Consider the following 20,497-nt stretch of genomic DNA (forward strand, 5'->3'; position numbering starts at 1 on the left):
GCTGTCATTTCAGACAATCACACCCACTAAAAAATAGTGAATTAAAGGACCAGAAACTGTATTGTGGGATCTCACATATCTCTAATCCACATGGTGCACTCCTTCTAACTGGGCTTGGCCCAGGTTTGTTTGTATTGCAAACAAATAGAGAAGAGCAAGCAGCCTTCCGTGGTTGTTTAGATTCCATGTTATGTATCCCTGATTAGCTGGGATGCTGCTGTGAAGGCTAATAATGTCTCCATGGGGAGAGAAAAGGCTCTGAGATCGCAGAGGTGTGGGGAGGGAGTGGGCTGCAACACCCAGAACAAAAATGCAGAAGGAGTTGGTGGTGGGTGTGCTCAGATAAAGTCGTGAGTGGTCTCATGGGCAACAGTTCAGCAACTGCTCCAGTAAATGGTATCATGTAGATTTTCTTTGGGCAGTATTGTTTCTGTCCTGTGTGGCAGAATCATGCACTCGCAGAATCATAGAATTGTAGGGTTGGAAGAGACCCCCAAAGTCATCTAGTCCAGCCCCCTGCGATGGAGGAATCTCAACTACAGCATCCATGGCAGAGGGCCACCCAACCTCTGCTTAAAAACCTCAAATAAACCTCCCGAGGCAGTCCCTTTCCACTGTCAAATATCTCTTGTCAGTTTTGATTTCTATTCTTCCTTTCAGTCCACAAAGACCCTTGGGGCAGCTTCCATTAAAAACAAAACAGATTTATCCAATCACTCGGGGGACTCGCGTTGCTCCATGGTAGCATGTCCTCCCCCACCCCCATCCCACCCCCTTCATTAAGGCTGCAATATTCACTGGGACTGTGTGCACATTAGTGGCTTAAAGCAAGGTTGTTTTCCTCTGCTGTGTTTCAAGTCACATTTGCACGTGGCTGGACGCACCAGAGAGGGGATGGGGTGCCCACCTGATGCGCATTACCTGATTTGTTTTCCCACACTTGCAATTCCATCCCCCTCCCCAGCTCCTGTTCAAGGAATCTGCCATCTTCATATGCACAGATGCTGTCTGAACTGAACACAGCTCAGCTTAACCGCATCTTGCATTTTCAAGTTGGATGGAAGTGGGGGGAAGGAAGGAAGGAAGATAGTTTCTCAAGAAACTACAGGATACCTATGGATTTTGGCTAACGTGCACTTCCGACACCAGTGGCAGGAGCACACTGGAGCAAGGTGTACAGAGCCTTGTAAGGACAAGTCCTAGTGAACTCAGTGGGACTAATTTGGGAGTAGATTGCGCTGTAAATTGTTGTGGCTCTTCTTACTGACTCTCACTGAGCTGCTCTTAGACACAGCAAATGGTTCCCACCAGTGGCGTAGCGTGGGGGGTGCAGGGGGGGCCAGCCGCACTGGGCGCAACATCTGGGGGTTAGGGTTAGGGGGCACAAATCCACAGGTTAGGGGGCGCAAATCCACGGGTTAGGGGGCACAAATTACTTGCCTTGCCCCGGATGCTGACAACCCACGCTATGCCACTGGTTCCCACTGGCCAAGAGCAGGGAGGGAAGCGGCAGTGAAGTGACTTGGTGAGTTGCTAAGCCACCAGCGGGTGTTTGACGCATTTTACGACTCCCGTTTGCATTTTATCATATTACAGTTTTATTATCGTAATGCCTATTCAGAAGCTGCCCTGGAAACACTCCTGGGCAGCACAGAATTGTGAAAAAGAAATATTCTCTGCTGTCCAGGGACTCGGATCAGCTGGCAACAAGGGAATGCCAGGGGTGGACTTTGGTAATCGTTCATTATTTGATGAGGCCAAAATTTGGCACCCCAAAATGGATCTTCACAGTTTTGCGCCCTCTCAGCTCAGCACTCTGTGGGGGTGGGGGGTAGGAAGCCCCCACACTGCCCTAAATCCACCGCCAACACCCAAGAATGGCAAATGCTCACACTCCCTGATGAGAGCCAGTTTAGCAAAGCAGCTCAGAAACTACCGTTGCAAGCAAGGAAGCCCTGGGTTCAAATCTTGCTTCTGCCACCGGCAACCTAAAGAGGTTTAGACAAGCTACTACTCTCACCTCTTTCCCTGTCAGCTACTTGGGGGGGGGGTGATACTTTGCAGGGTTGGTGTGAAAAATGCTTGCGATGACGTCTGTAAATCTCAGCTAATATTCAAAAGCCCCACAACAGGAGTAGCCAGCATGGTGCCTCCATGTATTGCCAAGTATTATGAATTACTCTCTAGATAAAAAAAAGTCCTGTGTAATATTGGATTGGACAAAGTGAATATTGTTAATATATAGGAGACAAATGAATAATCGGAAGTTCTCTATTTTCAGAATTTTATTTTTCTGTCTCAGCCTATTTTCTACACTCTTTTATTTCTCTCTTTTCCTACTCCCTTCTCTCCCTGTCCCCCTTTTCTTTCTTCATGTTCTTATTGTTATCTAGATCAAAGCCTTAGTTCGGTTAAACCAGGCAGAGGGCCTTCTCAGTAGTGGCGCCGGCCTGTGAAGGCCCTCCCATCAGATGTCAAGGAAATAAACAACTATCTGACTTTTAGAAGACATCTGAAGGCAGCCCTGTTTAGGGAAGTTTTTCATATTTGGTGTTTTATCGTATTTTTACTATTCTGTTGGGAGCCGCCCAGAGTAGCTGGGGAAACCCAGCCAGATGGGTGGGGTATAAATACATTATTATTGTTGTTGTTGTTATTGAAATATATTTGATATTAAGCTTTGCAATTTCTCTCTCTCTATTGACCTAATAAAACTTGCTAGAAAAAAGGGGGGAGCCTTGTGTTAAGAAATGAAAAGTAAGTAGAAATGCTTAGGGGAGGAGAGGAGGTTTTTGGGAATCTTTTAGGAAAACTCTCTCTTGTGTAGCTCCCTTGAGATTCTACCCCCATCCTTAAGACTCGAAGGAAGAGGTCCCCGGGCACCAGGCGCAATGAGCCAATCTGCACCGTCCGGCACTGTAAGGCTGCCGGATCCGGGCCGGGGCGGAGGAAATTTGCACGGCGGCTCCGCCTCCTGCTGCCTCTGAGCTCGCTGGCGAACCGGACGGCTCCCGAGGAGGAGTCCCCAGCCCGGGCAGTAGCTCTCAGCCCCTCCTCGCAACAGGGCCGGGCAAGGCGCCTGCCCCCATCGCCTGCCCCATGCAAAGCCCCGGGAGGGACCGGCCGAGGCTGCTGCTTCCGAGGAGACCTGACGAGGATGGGCAAAGCGGAGATTGCAATGGTAGGGAGGCGAGGCAGGGGGGTTGGGGGTGCAAGGGGGGGCGCAGATGTACAAAAGAGACCGGCTTGCTCCTGGAAGAAGAGGGGATTTCGTAAAGGGCACCTTTTCCCACGCCTGCGCTTCACCTCCAGAATTTCCTCTTTCCCCCCCAGCTCTTGAACCCAAGCCCCGCTGCATTCTCCTCCTTCCACTGCTCTCCAGATAGACACTCCCCCCTCTTATCACGCTTTAATCGTCGGGGGTTAAAGGCTGCCTGAGAAGCAGCCGATCCGCAAGGCAGTTAAGCCGCCGCTAAGTTGCTTAAGGGAGCCCAGGGCGCGGGTCTTCGGGTGCTGCGGCGCGTTGGAGCTGATCCTGAACGGGGCTTTGCAGCGGAGGGAAGCCTCCAGGGCTGCAACCTGAGACGGGAGGGGCTGCAAGACCCTATCCCCATTGAAGTCAACGGGGCTTTGCACAAATCTAGGACTGCTGCTCTGGAAGCCACAGCAAAGGCTGGTACCCTCTCGCCACCTTCCCCCCAATGCCAACTGCAGAGAAAGTGTTGCACGGCGCAGCTGTGGCTTAGGATGGGAGGGAGGGATGGCTTTTATGTAGGGTTGTGGTGAGGTTCGGATATTGAAAGCGTCTCTCAATGAGAAACAGGAAAGTGCAGAGCATAAACTGAAAAGCAAAAGAACTAACTCCAGAGGCCAAGCTTCTAATCCTTTGCTCTCAGATTCTTTTAATTCACACACACAGCCCTGCTTCTCAGGATGTTTCTCACGAAATGCAGGATTCGCATCCAGACCCCTCTCCACTGTTCATAACACCTTCTCTTCACTGGAGATAGGCCAGACATGTGTATCTTTAAATAATGCAGAATAGGAAAGAGATATACAAAGAGGGAAAGAATATCACCGCATGTTTAAAAAGAGGAACGCGTTTTGGGACTTTGCAGATGGATTTCTACATATCCTAATATTTATCATATGAATTTCTGGTACGGTATTTGAATTCATAATTTTTATAACATTTGACAACAGGATCCAAAGCGCGTGCGTGTACACACAGAGAGAGTTCATATTGTGGCTTTGCAAAATGCTTAAAGTTAGTTGGCAATCATGAATTTTGTGCATCAATAATGTTGCTATTATTCACTGATTTCGATATATTTATTATTTTCCTAGTTCAGCTCTTAAAGTTAGTTGGCAATCATGCATTTTGTGCGTCAGTAATGTTGCTATTATTCACTGATTTTGATATATTTATTATTTTCCTAGTTCAGCTCTTAAAGTTAGTCGGCAGTCATGCATTTTGTGCATCAATAATGTTGCTATTATTCACTGATTTCGATATATTTATTACTTTCCTGGTTCAACTCTCTCAGTTATAATTGATGTTTCCAAGTAATGCAGAGCCACAGTATTTAGGGGTGGGGAGAGATAAAGGGTGTTTTTTGTTTTTATTTTTTTAAAAGAGAGATGCCCCTTTTTTGCTTCTGTGCCCCTTCTAGTGAGAGCTGGCGGAGGGCACCTGTGCTGCCTTTGCCTTCAGCCACTGGTACCTGGCACAGAGCAGTGCAGATGGTTGTGGTGTTACATTTCCACCTCTTGCAGGACCGGTCTGGCGGCTCTGCTGAGCAGGAAATGTCAAGGAAGGTCACAGGAACGAAGCTGGAGCAACTGGATGGGGTGCCGAGACCAAGCGGGAGGAATTCCTGTCCCCAGGCAGGGCTGCTTTCATCCTTTAGCGCAGTCACGTCCAACTCCCAGGAGACTGCAGAACTGGCAGAGTTGCTGAGCTTTTTTTAGGGAGCCAAAGTTGTTGAAATTTATCAGGGGGTCCAAGGATCGACCAGGGACATCCCTACGGGACCGCCTCTCCTGGTATGCCCAGCAGAGGACCTTAAGGTCCACAAATAACAACACTTTGGAGGTCCCAAGCCGCAAGGTGGTTAGATTGGTCTCAACTAGGGCCAGGGCCTTTTCAGTACTGGCCCCAACCTGGTGGAACGCTCTGTCACAAGAGACTAGGGCCCTGTGGGACTTGACATCTTTCCGCCGGGCCTGCAAGACAGAGCTGTTCCGCCTGGCCTTTGGTTTGGACTCTGTCTGACCCTTATGTTTCCTCCCATTAAGGTTTTGATTTATGGGCTACTATTAAAATGAGGCTGCATTTTAAATTGTATTTTAACCTGTATTTTAATAAACTGGTTTTTGTTTGTTTGTTTGTTTGTTTGTTTGTTCTCCCCCATTATGTTTTATTGTAATTTTATTGGTGTTAGCTACCCTGAGCCCAGCTCTGGCTGGGGAGGGTGGGGTATAAATAAATTGTTGTTGTTGTTGTTGTTGTTATATTGTGATCAACCTGTTTTAGTGGGTCTCCCCCATCTCACCTTACCTGGATAGGAGGGGGTTCAGCTTGGTGGCCAGGCGTGGAACTCCTCGATTCCACTCTGAGTCCAGATATCATCACTCCAGGAGAGGAAGGAAGGAACAGTCTGGTCCGTCCTACACCCAAATCAAAGAGTATTTTTCTCCTGTGTACAGACAACATTGGTAGCATGACGCAGTTGCATTCTTCTTCCCTGTGTGCTTTTCTAAGCAGCAGCAACCATTGGTGAAGCGTCTCCTGACAGGCAGAGTGGGAAAAGCTGCTATGTCAGGTTGCTGTTAAACAAAGCAAAACAAAAGCACAAGAGCAGGGACAGAAAAAGAGGCCGCCCCATAGGTACAAATTCAGGGAGTGAATCTTAGGAGCGAGCCCAGTGCCAGATTTACGTATAAGCTAAACAAGCTGTAGCTTAGGGCCCCACTGTCTTGGGGGCCCCCCAAAAAATTAAAGGAAAAAAAACTTTTTCAAAATATAAGATAAAAAACAAATAAAATAAAACCTGCATACAGCAACAGTTTTTGTGTTGTGCAGGCTCCTATGATGTAAGTAATGGTTACTGCTAGCCTGCTCCCTAAAATTTTGCTGGTTTGCTCATTTCTATATACAGTGGCACCTTGGTTCTCAAACTTAATCTGTCCCAGAAGTCTGTTCCCAAAGGTACCACTGTAGTGTCATCCTTAGAAAGTTTATACAGTGGTACCTCGGGTTACATACGCTTCAGGTTACACATATACTTCAGATTACAGATTCCGCTAATCCAGAAATAGTACCTCAGGTTAAGAACTTTGCTTCAGGATGAAAACAGAAATTGTGCTCTGGCAGCGCAGCAGCAGCAGGAGGCCCCATTAGCTAAAGTGGTACCTCAGGTTAAGAACAGTTTCAGGTTAAGAACAGACCTCCGGAACGAATTAAGTTCTTAACCCAAAGTACCACTGCATTCACATGGGTGCAGAGGGGGAAATGGAAAGCTTAGGATGGGTCTAAATGATAGAGAAATGCCAAAAGTACAGTGTGCAATGATTCAATTGCAGCTTAAAATGTATGCAAAACAAGCACGGTGACCCTTCACAATAGCAGTAACCCGTGATGACAACACAGGCTTCTTAGCAGCGTTAAATCAGGGCCAGACTAAAAGTGACTTGCATTGTGTAGCTGGTCTATGTTTTGCAAATAGGTGGCGTGAGGTGGGGGCCCCCAGCCAGAATAGCAGCTCCCTGCAGCTGCACTGTGTGTGGTTGGTTTTAGGCCAGGGGTCGGCAAGGTTTACTTTGCCTGGGTCGGTTCACTCCAGCGGAGATCCTTCGGGGGCTGGATTGTGCGTGCGGATAAGCTCCCGCGCTCGCAATTTCCAGTGTGTGCGTCTACGATCTCCAGCCCCTGCGCCTGTGCAAACGCGATTTCCAGCGCTGCGGAAGCGAGTCCCCATGCCGCGCTGCGCCGGTTTAGTGCAGCGAGTGGGAACTCACCGAGCAGGCAGCTCAGTTCGGGGGTGGCTCATGGGCCGGTTAAACGACTCCTGTGGGCCTCTTGTGGCCCACGGGCCTTAGGTTGCCTACCCCGGTTTACTCTGGCCTTTGATGCTGAGGGTTGAGTTGGGAAAGGACAGGTAATCAAAGTGAAGGGGATGAAACCTTCTTCTCTTTGACTGGCCGTTGAACGTTGGTCAATTAATAATGGCCTTGAGTCCGCAAGCTCCATCCGTGGCACCAGCAGCCTATGGAAAGGCGAAAACATTGCAGAAACACAGACAGTGCCGTCTATCTGAGCCACCAAATATGATGCCTGAATCACTGTGATAAACAATGATGCCCATACTTGCTCGCTGAGCACTACAGTGGTACCTCAGGTTAAGTACTTAATTCGTTCCGGAGGTCCGTACTTAACCTGAAACTGTTCTTAACTTGAAGCACCACTTTGCCTAACGGGGCCTCCCGCTGCTACCACCGCCGGAGCCCGATTTCTGTTCTCATCCTGAAGCAAAGTTCTTAACCTGAAGCACTATTTCTGGGTTAGCGGAGTCTGTAACCTGAAGCGTATGTAACCTGAAGCGTATGTAACCTGAGGTACCACTGTAAATAGGAAACAGGACAGAGATTTGCATAAGCCTCTTTTCTTACTCCCAGAAACCTCCTGTGCCCTGGCCTGAACCTTTTCCTTTGTTTTGGAGATGGAAAAGCAAACCTGCCAGTCTTCCTTCTCTGATAGTTCTACTCCATTCCCTTGCGTACTTCGCTCAAGTTTATTTGTTACTTATTTATTTTTAAAACGTATACCCCAGCTTTCCCTATTGGATGTTCAAGGCAGCTAATACTGACGAAACAACATGACTGCCACACCATACAAGAAAATAAGATCAGGGCCAGCTCAATATATTTTGCTGCCTGAGGCAAGATGGCACCTCCTGCAATTCCATGCACGGGAATGTGACTAGACTGGCTGTTGAATAGTACTTCAATTCTGGCTGCCTTCATCACACCTGGGGCTAGTTAAGGGGGTACAAGAACAACCACATGGTACACACAGCTCCAGCATCTCACTACTGCTCTCTGCCCCCCAACATCTACCGCTGAATGGGTGGAAGCCTCCCTTTACCCCGACAATAACATTTTATTGGCTCCCAGCTCAACTCTTTCCAGTTCAGTTTAGACCTTGCTCTACACCACTGGTCCCCAATAACTAAGTACTGTTTTTCAAGAGCCAAGCCCTGGACCCCTTACTTTTGAAAATTTTGATATCTCTGTCGTAGCTTTTGATATGTGAATGGTGCCACGCCCCCCTCCCCAGGTGGGTTACGCGGACCCTCTGGGATCTTCAGACCACCAATTGGGAACCCCTGCTCTACACTGCCATATGCATATGGTGCCAAGAAGCCAAAAAGCTGTGTCTTAGTTCTGCTTCTGTTTCTTCTCTGCCTCTCCCCAGACACCCCTTCAGCAGTGGGGTGAAGAGACAGAAGATGGGGCCATCTACAGCATCATCCTTCACCGAGTGAGGGCAGAGCCCATCACCAACAGATCGTGTCAGCTGGTATGTAGCAGCTTCCCTTATAGGGAATACCGGATCCCTCCTGATACGGACCGGGAAAGGGGGGGGGGTACCTCCTTCCCCCTTCTCCTTTGAACAACCGAGGCGATGACCTCGAGGGTGCCCACAATACACCCACCCTCAGCCCCCTCACCGTTACACAAGCACCACACGTCTCCCGTCTCCCCCCTTTTCCTTCTTTCTTTCTTGAGCGAAATAAGCTCAAATATATGAACATGTCCTCCTATTTCTTCCTATGGCTATTCGCGCTCCATTCTTAGAACGGGTAGACCTGGCGTTCCAGCTTCTCCGCTAATTCCTATGGCTGCGCCTTAGCCAATCACAGCCATGCATTTATCCTGCACGAGCTAGCTCACGGAGCCCTTGCACGCCTCGTTGAGCCTACTGACAAGCTGCTGACGGCCCCCCACGGCGAGAACAATGGATCCGAAACCAAGGGCCTCATAAAGCTGTCAAAATGTATCCATTCTTGCTACAATGTATCCATTTTGTTTCCACTTTCAATCACCGATACGGAATAGGTCAGACAGCATAGGAAACCTTAGGAAACCTTTAGAAATTGATATAAAATCAACCGTAACTCCGATTTCTTTCCTTTTGGTGTCATTCAACTCGGCTCCCTATGGACTCCATGATGCTGCCCCTACCTCCATGATCCCCTGAGCGACAGGTCACGTACTCAGGAAGACCTTAATCCTGTCAGATCGTTCTGCCATACCCTTCCTCCGGGCGATGCCAGGTGGCAGACGATGCATATCTCCGCCATTGTCTTCCCATCACCTGTACTCAGGAAACGCTTATCTGTGTTTATCTGTGCATATCTCTTACTCTGCATATTTCCCCCTCCCTTCCTGAAATGTTAATCCATGTAATCCCACCTTCCTGTAATGTATTCATGATGTAAGCTGGAAAACCCAGCCTTCTTTTAATGTATTCATGACGTTTTGTCGCACTGTATTCTGGGACTTGGAGGGAACTTTTAAAAGTTTATGTCGCCCCATGCTCGGGGTTCAATTCCACTTTGAACCTGTTGCGCAATAAACTCGGATCTTCGCATTTTGCTCCTGCGTCCGGCTGAGCTTCCTTTTCTTCCGCTAGAATCCACGGACTTGGTCCGATTGGCTGGGTGGCAGGGTAAATACGCACCCAGATTTTCCGTAACAGCTTGGCGCCCAACGTGGGGCTGAGCGGTTCTCCCGGGTTGCTGACCGGGGGCCCCGAATTCTTCAGCCGGCTGCGGGCCAATTTGCCCGAGAAGACCCTTTTGGACCTCCGACCATCTCCCGGGCGGTAATCAACAGCCCCAGGAGTTCAGCCGGGGAGCAAAAGGGATCCAGCCGGCTTATTCATCGATCCCGGGATCGGATCGACGTAGAAGACGCGTGAGTATAGGAAAATCCAGTGCACTGGTGGGAAGGGGTGGAAGTCTCCTGGCAACCGAATTCTCTGCCCTCCTCTCTATCGTGCCTTCTTGTCTTTCTCTTGGTCCAGTCGGTGAGAGAGATCGTGGACCGCTGCTCGACCCGAAAGGGGGGTTCTGAGCTCTATCTCTTTATCTAAACTCTCTAGCCAGCCGCACCAATTGGGAGCCCGAAGGGTAAGACGGAGAGATCCGACTTGAAAGATAGCCGACTCTCCGCAAACGGGTATCCCAGTTGAAAGCAAGGGGTTGGAGCTCTCTTTCCGATCTTCCCGAGCGTCCTTTCTAGGGGGCAGGAAGTGGTCTTGCTTTCTATCCCAATCCCAGCCGCACCGGTCGGGCTACGTGCCACGTGTATCGTAAGCCCGCTTCCGAAAGCAAGGGGGATTTTCGACCCGAAATTCTGTCCAGGGATCACCCGATCTGGCACCGCACGGCGCGGGCGTTCAGTAGGGCCCCTTTTCCTGAGAAGTTTGACGATAGGTAGGAGGTTGCCAGGAGGGAATAGCCCATGAGGAATTGGGCGGGATCGGCAGAGTGGAAAAGGGACCCCAGGTAAATGGTTAAGGAAAAGGGAAGAAAGGAATACCGGATAGCTAGAGCTCTTTAAAACCTCCCTAGGAAGTTGCCAAGCGACTAAAGACCTTTCCCTTTCTTTGTTTCAAGTCCTTTGTCGGACAGCCCTAGACCCACAAATCCTTATCGGCCCTCTCCTCTCTCCTCTTTCCTATCTAGACACGCGTGAAATATACTATGGGTACCCAGGCTTCCAAACATGAGCGGACTCACTCTGGGAGGAAGGCTTCCCGGAAGCCATCCCGTTCCCAGAGAGATCCCGACTCTCCTCTCCAATTCGTCATTGCGTGTTGGAAGTCGATTCCTGGCCACAAATTGTTATCTAAAGAAAAATTAGAAGACCTCTGCTCCGAAACATGGCCCGCCAGTACCGCCTCCGCCAAACCCGAATTGCGGTGGCCACCGGGGGGTTCATTTAATGAAGAACGCTTGAACCACCTAAGGAAAGCCCTGATAGAAGAAAAACCCCGCCAGTTAGAATATCTGGCCACCTTTGAGACAGTAAGGAGAATGCTCCAAGCCCCAAAGGGAACGACCTCCTACCAACTGCCTATATTAAATCCCGGGCGACAGCCAATGCCCCCCCCTTACGAGGATGACGATATACGACAGACCCTGGTCCCCTTCTACTATCAAGGACCACCACCGCGAGCCCCAACATCCAGTGACAGCAGCTCTAGTAGTGGGGAGGAAACGGGGGAGGATGAGACACAAGACACTGACAATAGGAGGGTCACACGACTACAAGCGAGAAAGGACAAAGGGGGCGTCAAACAAGTTAAAAACCCCGGACAAGCTAGGACTAAAACCCCCTCTTCTACTCCCCACAACACCATTGAGAACTCTACCCAAGTCGTGAATAAGCCTACTCCCACGGAACCTCATGGCTCTGCAACGGGGACCCTGGGCTGTGATAAAGAGACTCCGGGGACTTCTGACCAAGTAAGCTCCACCGTGACTTCTACTGCTGTCCAGATGCCCTTAAGGGCCCTGCCCATCCCTCCTCTCCAACCTGATGGGCCCCCACGGATGGTTTACACGCATCAACCCTTCTATACCTCAGACCTGGTAACCTGGTCAAATCAGATGCCCTCACTGAGGGACGACCCGGACAAATGCCACCGCCAGGTCAGCGCTATCTTCTCCACACACAATCCCACCTGGCCAGATGTCCACGTCCTTCTGAATGCCCTCTTCAACGAGGCGGAGAAAGCGGACATCCTAACTAAAGCCGGGGAAGCCATAGAACTACCCGACTACCAAAGGGGACGGCCTCAGGGATTGCAAGCGCTCACAGCACAATGTCTTAGAGTGGAACCGGAATGGGACTATAACACCACCGAGGGTATTTGGTGCTTAAACCTATTTAAAAAGGCCATTTTAGACGGTGTAAAGGCCGCCGGACGACGCACCGTTAATTGGACCAAAGTCCAGTCGGTCATGCAGGGACCAAACGAACACCCGTCCGATTACTACACTAGATTGGTCTCTGCCATTAAAACATGGGGGGGGATAGACCCCGAAAACCCACAGCATGAAGTAATCGTTAAAGGGTTCTTCAAAGATCAGGCATGCCCAGATATCAGAAAAGCTCTGAATCTCCAAATTGGATACGATGGAAAGAGCGTAAGTGAAATCTTGTCCATCGCAAAATCTGTCTACAACTCTCGGGATGAAAGAAAGAAGAAGGAAACAAAACCCGAAGTTGAACAAATACTAGCCTTAAGCATGGACACTGCCTATGGTCCTAATCGAGGCAGGGGACTCCCCCGAGGAAAAGGGATCCGTGGAGGAGGACCCCCAAATCCCTATAGGCAATGGGGACCGGGGACGGGAGGATGCTACTACTGCCAAGAAGAGGGACACATAAAAAGATTCTGCCCCTACCTAAATGCGACACCCTACGGGGGACCAGAGGCAAAGTCTTTCCCTGTTCGGAATCCCCACCCCCCTTTCTCCCCGCAAGCCAACGTAACTCCAGGCTACAGCAACCACAACCCAGCGGCTTATACCCCGCAGACGGCCTCAAACCCGATACCTCAAACCCGACCACAACCGGGACCCCGGACCCAAATGCCGGCCATAGACCAGCCCGCCCACCCTTGGGCGAATGCTACTGCTCCCCCCTTGCACCCTCCAAACCAACCACCTCCCGATGATCAGGGCACCTATTGACAATTAGAAGGGGATCCCAGTCAGACCCAAACCATCTGCCCTGTCCTTACATTGTCACCTGAGGACCCGGTCTGTACTATCGAAATAGACGGCCACCCCTATCAATGCCTACTGGACACAGGGGCTACCTATTCCACCCTAACCGACAGTCATCTGGAACCAGGGACAGTGACCAAGAAAGTGATGGGACTGGATGGGATACCCCGCACTTGCCCACTCTCGCGACCGGCCAAGGTCACCCTCGGACCATTACTAGCGGAACACACTTTCCTTTTAACAAGCAGCCCTGTCAATCTCCTCGGCAGAGACCTACTCTGCAAACTTAACGCCACTATAAAATGCTCCCCGGATGGCATTTGCCTACATATGCCAGGGAACTCTATCCCCATGTTCCAAGGTATCGTTCAGGAATCTAAAGCGGATCGACAGTTTCCCGAGCTCCCTCTAGACCTGGAAAAGGAATTGCCCCCCTCCCTATGGGGCACTGAATCAACCTCAGTCGGGCTCTTACTCTCCGCTACTCCGGTCAAGATCACTTACCGAAGTGACCTACCCTTCCCGTGCACCAAGCAATACCCTCTGCCCAAAGAAGCCATAGACGGTCTAACACCCATGATTGAGGACTTCCTCGAAAAGGGGATCCTAGTCTCATGCGCTTCACCCTGTAATACCCCAGTTCTCCCGGTCAAGAAGCCCGCTAAGGAGGGGACACCTGTACGGTACCGTTTTGTGCAGGACTTGAGATTAGTGAACCAATTCGTGATACCCCGACACCCGGTAGTTGGCAACCCGAACTCCCTCCTAAACGCCATTCCAGCAGGGACGACCTGGTACTCCGCTGCGGATCTGTGCTCTGCCTTCTTCAGTATACCCCTGGATCCGGCTAGTCAGTTCCTTTTTGCATTTACCTGGGGGCCTGGCCAACTAACGTGGACCAGACTGCCCCAAGGCTACGTAGAGTCACCCGCAATTTTTTCGGCCGTATTACACCAGGACTTAGAGGACATCCACCTACCGGCTAGCTCCACCTTACTTCTTTACGTGGATGATATTTTATTATGTTCTACCAGCGAGGAAGCGTGTAAGATAGATACCAAACACCTCCTATCAGAACTAGCAAGGAAAGGACATAAGGTATCTCCAAAGAAACTCCAGTATTGTAAACAAGAAGTTAAGTATCTGGGACACATCCTGGGAGTAGGGACCAGAAGTCTGGCCACTGACAGGATTGAGGCAGTCACTAAAATCCCTCTCCCAAAAACAAAGCGACAGCTGCGCGGCTTCCTTGGCATGGCCGGCTTCTGCCGGGCATGGATCGCTGGTTACAGTGAAATAACGAAGCCCTTAACTATCATGACGCGTCAGGACCACCCAGACACATTGGTCTGGGAAGAAAAAGCTTACAGCTCTTTTGAACGACTAAAACGGGAACTCAGATCCGCTCCTGCCCTGGGGCTACCCGACTACCGAATCCCTTTCAACCTGTTCATCCACGAGCAAATGGGGGTAGCCTCCGGTGTCCTAACCCAACCCTTCCGCGATCAAGAGAGGCCAGTAGCATATTATAGTCTACAACTTGACAACACTGCTAAAGGGGCTGTCAGTTGCCTCAGAGCCATCGCAGCCGCTGCCGTCCTCCTCGAGAAAGCCCAAGAGACGGTCCTGGGCCACGAAATCACCCTTCACGTTCCCCACTCAGTCTCAACCCTCCTAACCTTAAAAGGATGTCACCATTTCTCGAACTCCCGCCTCAACCGGTATGAAGCCCTCCTACTAACCCCAACCAATGTCACCATTAAACGTGTTAACTCGCTAAACCCCGCTACCCTACTACCCCTTCCCGACGATGGCACCCCGCATCATGACTGCACCACTATAGTCCGGCAAGCCGAAAAGCCCCGCGAAGACTTAGATCATCTTCCCCTGGAGAACCCGGACTTAATACTATATACTGATGGTAGTTCTAAAGTAATCGACGGGGTTAGAAAGACTGGGTACGCGGTAGTCTCCGACTTCGAAGTACTAGAGTCAAACCCAATCAACTCCCAGTACAGTGCCCAAGCCGCCGAGTTAATTGCGCTGCTGCGTGCCTGCGAGATTGGTGAAGGGAAGCGAATAACCATTTATACAGATAGCAAATACTGTTTCGGCCTTGTGCACACAACTGGCCAAATTTGGCTCCAGAGAGGCTTTCTAACCGCTGCCGGGTCTCAAATCTCGCACGCCGCCCTAGTTGAGCGACTTCTCACAGCGATCCACCTACCTGCCGCTATAGCCGTTGTCCACTGCAAGGCCCATACCAAGGGCAGGGACTCAGTTTCTAAAGGAAACAGACGAGCCGACAAAGCCGCACAGATGGCTGCCTTACGCATCCCTAACAATGAATCCGAGTTTCAAGCCCTCCAACTACCAGCAGACCTAGATCTCACAGAAATTTACAAATCTGCCCCAGGGGATGAAAAGGCTACGTTCCTCCCCGATGGAAGAACTGTCCTTCCAAAGGCCTGGACTCCAAAAGTAGTGAGGTTTCTTCATCAGCGAACACATTGGGGAAAAGGGAGATTAATGGAGCATGTAATTAGATCTTGGTACGCACCCGGGATAGCGGCCGCTGCAGCAGCAGCAGCAAAGAATTGCATTACCTGCCATCGCTTCAATCCCAAGCGGGAGCCCAGGAGACCACCAGGAGCCAGACCGTGGGCCTTTGTCCCTTTTGAGAACTTGCAGCTTGATTTCATTGATCTGCCCCAATGCCAAGGCTTTAAACATGCTTTGATTATAGTTGACCAATTCTCCTCGTGGGTGGAGGGATTCCCTTGCAGAAAAGCCACCGCATCCGTAGTTGCCAGGGCCCTCCTACAGGATATTATTCCCCGCTATGGCATACCCCGCCGCCTAGACAGCGATAGGGGAACCCACTTTACTGCAGAAGTGGTGCAATTAGTGGCCAAGGCACTCCAAATTAAATGGGACCTCCACACTCCATACCACCCACAATCCTCTGGCCAAGTGGAGCGTATGAACCAGGAGATAAAAATACAGTTGGGCAAACTTTGCGAGCTCACTGGCCTAAAATGGGTGAATGCACTCCCACTGGTTCTTCATAACATCCGCAGCGCCCCAACCGGACGTTTGAAACTCTCTCCATTCGAACTCTTATTCGGGAGACCTCCTCCCGTCTACAACACTCTATTCCCACTATCAGAACTGGAGCTGGGGGAAGCAGAACTTACTAATTATGTTATTCAGCTCCAGACACAACTACAGCGCCTCCACCACTACGCGGCCATCGAGGGACAGAACCTGCCCATCGACGTCCACGCTCACTCCTTCCACCCTGGTGACTGGATCCTCGTCAAAGTCTACCAGAAGGAACCACTCCAACCCGCGTGGGAAGGTCCCTACCAAGTACTCTTGACATCGCCAACCGCCGTGAAAATAGGTGAGAAGAATTCTTGGTTACATCACACTAGGTGCAAGTCCTCACCCCCTCCACCAGAGACTGAAGAAAGCAACGGCGAGGACTTCACCTTTTCGACTCCACCTGCTCCACCGGCCTCATATATTGACAACGACGACCAACAGACCGGACTGGATCGGGGCCAAGTTCGGGCCCAACAGACCGGACCAGCAGATCGGGGCCAAGTTCGGGCCCAACAGACCGGACCAGCAGATCGGGGCCAAGGTCGGGCCCAACAGACCGGACCAGCAGATCGGGGCCAAGGTCGGGCTCAACAGACCGGACCAGCAGATCGGGGCCAAGGTCGGGCTCAACAGACCGGACCAGACACCGCGACACCCAACTGGACGTCTGAAATCATCCCAGATACCAACACCATCAAGCTACGTTTCAGACGCGCTGACAACCACGTTTGACAGCTCCGTTTGACAGCTCCATTGACAGCTTGCTTCGTTCATCTGACAGCTCCGTTTGACAGCTCCATTGACAGCTTGCTTCGTTGATAGCTTCGCCTTTTGACAGCTCATCTGACAGCTCCATTTGACAGCTCCATTCAACAGCTTCCTTTGATAACTTCACTCTACAGCCTCGCCCTACCTAACACCTTTGTTCGTTAGACCATCTGCGCCCTCCCTACACGCATCCGAACCATGGGTCTGCTTGGCACCGCCCTTCTCCTCGCTGCCCTATCCTCGGTCGCGTCCATCTCATCAGACCACTGCACGGGCTTGCAAACGAACTACCACTTCTTGGACTATCATGAGGTCGAGACGGGAAGGTCAAACCCTGATCGAATGGGGGACTTTGATTTCTGCCTTCCTGAGTCCCGAACCCTGCTGCGCCATTCCCTAGTTCCCCAACTCGCCGAAAACGAATATTGGGAACTTTTCATCCGGAACAAGGATTTACACCGCATCGGCTCTGCGGCTCTCACTCTTGACCACTCCTCTTACCGGCTGACCTGCAGAAATGGGACTTATCTTCTTTACGAGAGTGGAGAGGTCTCACAAACCCCAAATTGGACCGAAGTCGAGACAGGAGGGGCTACTCACGCTTATACGCAATCAAGCCACCCCTCTGGAAACTTGATTTTCGGGTTCCAATGCCTCCGCTCCACCCCAGAAACCCGAAAGCCCCAACTCCAAGGACTCTGCCTGCGACGGTTCTGCTGTTTATGGGACTTAGGGGTCACTCATGAGTGGAAAGGGGCTGAATATCTCGAAGGGTGGCACCACCCTATACACCCCTCACTCTCCCCCTCCTGGGACCACGTCGGACCCCTGCGATGCGGCGGTATCGCCAGGGATAGGCGACTACTGAACACCACCGACCCCCTCCATCCGGTTGGTACGGCACCCCGACAATTCGGCACTGACTCGGCACTCCCGGGAGAAGATCTCCTATCATCTTGGGAGCAGAACTCCTACATTAAGCTTCTCAGCCAGGTGGCGAAGGAGTCACCCTACCCGGACTGCTGGATTTGCGCTCACGCACCCAGCCATCTCCAACAGAGCCTCCCACTGGTCCCTGTACCAGTGACCCTAGAACAGTTCCGTTCCGGAAATGTTACCTCCTGGAACTTGACCGCACTCAACTTAACACATCAATACCTCTACCTCACCGGCCCCACAAAGGGACCCCTTTGCCGCAGCTTCTCAGGGGAAGGAACCTTCATCGGATCCAGTACATGCATCAACACTCTAGAAATCCTACCAACTGGACTGGTCACCGTCTCCAACACTAGGGACTCCCGGACTTTTCCTAACCTTACTGTTGCCTGGGCCGCTGCGGTCGGACACCCCTTGGACTGGAAGCCACAACCCACAGACACCATGCTGCTGCAAACTTTTGCCTCAGGCCGAATGGAATCTTACCTCAGCGGCCTATTCTGGGTGTGTGGACACCGCGCTTACACATGGGTGAGCCCACACATGTCCGGATCCTGCTTCATTGGCTACATCGTTCCCGGAATTAGAATAGTACCACACCTACCCCCTGGAAGACAACGAAACAAAAGGGAGCAAAAGGAGCTGTCAGATCTGTCAGATGTCGCTGCAAATGGAGAGACCGTAGGCCGGTCGCTTTTCCCCGCCTACGGTGCCGGTTCAAATCATGTGGATATTCTCCGACTCACCGACATCCTCCTTAAGTTCATGCAGGAGGCGACTCAGATCACAGACTCTCTCATGTCGGAACTATCCGAGGTAAGACAATTGAGCCTACAGACGAGAATCGCGACAGACTTCCTCTTGTCCAGTCAAGGAGGCACCTGCGCATTAATAGGCACAGAGTGCTGCACATATGTGACTGACCAGACTTTGAATATAACTGGACATTTAAATAACATTCATGAGCTAGCAGGGAAGCTCCACGACATCCAGCATGAGGGACTATCCGACGTGGACTTATGGGGATGGTTGCCCAAGCTGGGTTGGCTCAGGCAGTTATTGAAAGTCGTGGTGTTCATCATTTTAACTGTTTTCCTTTGTGTCTCCATCCTCTGTTGTACTATGCATTGTATTACCCCTTGCTGCTCTTTCCTCCGTCAGTCTGCCTCTCCTAGCTCCTTCCCTCTTCGAGCCTATTCCCACTCCCGACATGCTCCCACTTTCCCGGACTACGTACAGATGAGGCATTTGGGAGAAGGGGAATATGAGATCACCGAAATTTGATGCTCCAATGGTGCGGAGAAAGGATTTGCAAGTTCTTACAGAACTTTAATGCAAATCTATCTCCGAATGGGGGACTGATACGGACCGGGAAAGGGGGGGGGGTACCTCCTTCCCCCTTCTCCTTTGAACAACCGAGGCGATGACCTCGAGGGTGCCCACAATACACCCACCCTCAGCCCCCTCACCGTTACACAAGCACCACACGTCTCCCGTCTCCCCCCTTTTCCTTCTTTCTTTCTTGAGCGAAATAAGCTCAAATATATGAACATGTCCTCCTATTTCTTCCTATGGCTATTCGCGCTCCATTCTTAGAACGGGTAGACCTGGCGTTCCAGCTTCTCCGCTAATTCCTATGGCTGCGCCTTAGCCAATCACAGCCATGCATTTATCCTGCACGAGCTAGCTCACGGAGCCCTTGCACGCCTCGTTGAGCCTACTGACAAGCTGCTGACGGCCCCCCACGGCGAGAACAATGGATCCGAAACCAAGGGCCTCATAAAGCTGTCAAAATGTATCCATTCTTGCTACAATGTATCCATTTTGTTTCCACTTTCAATCACCGATACGGAATAGGTCAGACAGCATAGGAAACCTTAGGAAACCTTTAGAAATTGATATAAAATCAACCGTAACTCCGATTTCTTTCCTTTTGGTGTCATTCAACTCGGCTCCCTATGGACTCCATGATGCTGCCCCTACCTCCATGATCCCCTGAGCGACAGGTCACGTACTCAGGAAGACCTTAATCCTGTCAGATCGTTCTGCCATACCCTTCCTCCGGGCGATGCCAGGTGGCAGACGATGCATATCTCCGCCATTGTCTTCCCATCACCTGTACTCAGGAAACGCTTATCTGTGTTTATCTGTGCATATCTCTTACTCTGCATATTTCCCCCTCCCTTCCTGAAATGTTAATCCATGTAATCCCACCTTCCTGTAATGTATTCATGATGTAAGCTGGAAAACCCAGCCTTCTTTTAATGTATTCATGACGTTTTGTCGCACTGTATTCTGGGACTTGGAGGGAACTTTTAAAAGTTTATGTCGCCCCATGCTCGGGGTTCAATTCCACTTTGAACCTGTTGCGCAATAAACTCGGATCTTCGCATTTTGCTCCTGCGTCCGGCTGAGCTTCCTTTTCTTCCGCTAGAATCCACGGACTTGGTCCGATTGGCTGGGTGGCAGGGTAAATACGCACCCAGATTTTCCGTAACACTCCTTCTATGCTAAACTGGTTTTCATTATTGGACAGCAGAGGGGACACATGCACGGAAAGTCACGTCTCCCTCATGTGTGCAAGCATGACAAGGAGCTCTCCCCTCTTTCCCTTGCTCCACCTGGTACGCAGGCTGAGACCCTCCCTGCCTGCGGACTGTCTCGCCAGAGTGGTGCATGCTCTAGTTATCTCCCGCTTGGACTACTGCAATGCACACTACGTGGGGCTACCTTTGTAGGTGACCTGGAAACTACAATTAATCCAGAATGCGGCAGCAAGACTGGTGACTGGGAGTGGCCGCCGAGACCACATAACATCGGTCCTGAAAAACCTACCATTGACTCCCAGTACATTTCTGAGCGCAATTCAAAGTGTTGGT

The 20,497-nt window shown here is 50.8% G+C and overlaps 1 protein-coding gene across 4 annotated transcripts in view; it reads left to right on the top strand.

The window, feature by feature from the left end:
• The first annotated feature begins 2,983 nt into the window (after positions 1–2,983).
• RGL3 (ral guanine nucleotide dissociation stimulator like 3) overlaps positions 2,984–20,497 on the top strand; it is a 46,416-nt gene continuing 28,902 nt past the window's right edge. The window contains exons 1-2 of one of the 4 annotated variants that reach the window (XM_083482969.1): positions 2,984–3,181; positions 8,477–8,581. In XM_083482969.1, the coding sequence (XP_083339095.1) occupies positions 3,158–3,181; positions 8,477–8,581 (129 nt within the window). In that variant the 5' untranslated portion in view covers positions 2,984–3,157. The remainder of the gene's footprint in view (positions 3,182–8,476; positions 8,582–20,497) is intronic. The other 3 variants (XM_083482967.1, XM_083482968.1, XM_083482971.1) reach the window with 3 other exon arrangements.

This window comes from Podarcis liolepis (genome assembly GCF_965112155.1).
Source record: "Podarcis liolepis genome assembly, chromosome: 17".
Taxonomy (NCBI): domain Eukaryota; kingdom Metazoa; phylum Chordata; class Lepidosauria; order Squamata; family Lacertidae; genus Podarcis; species Podarcis liolepis.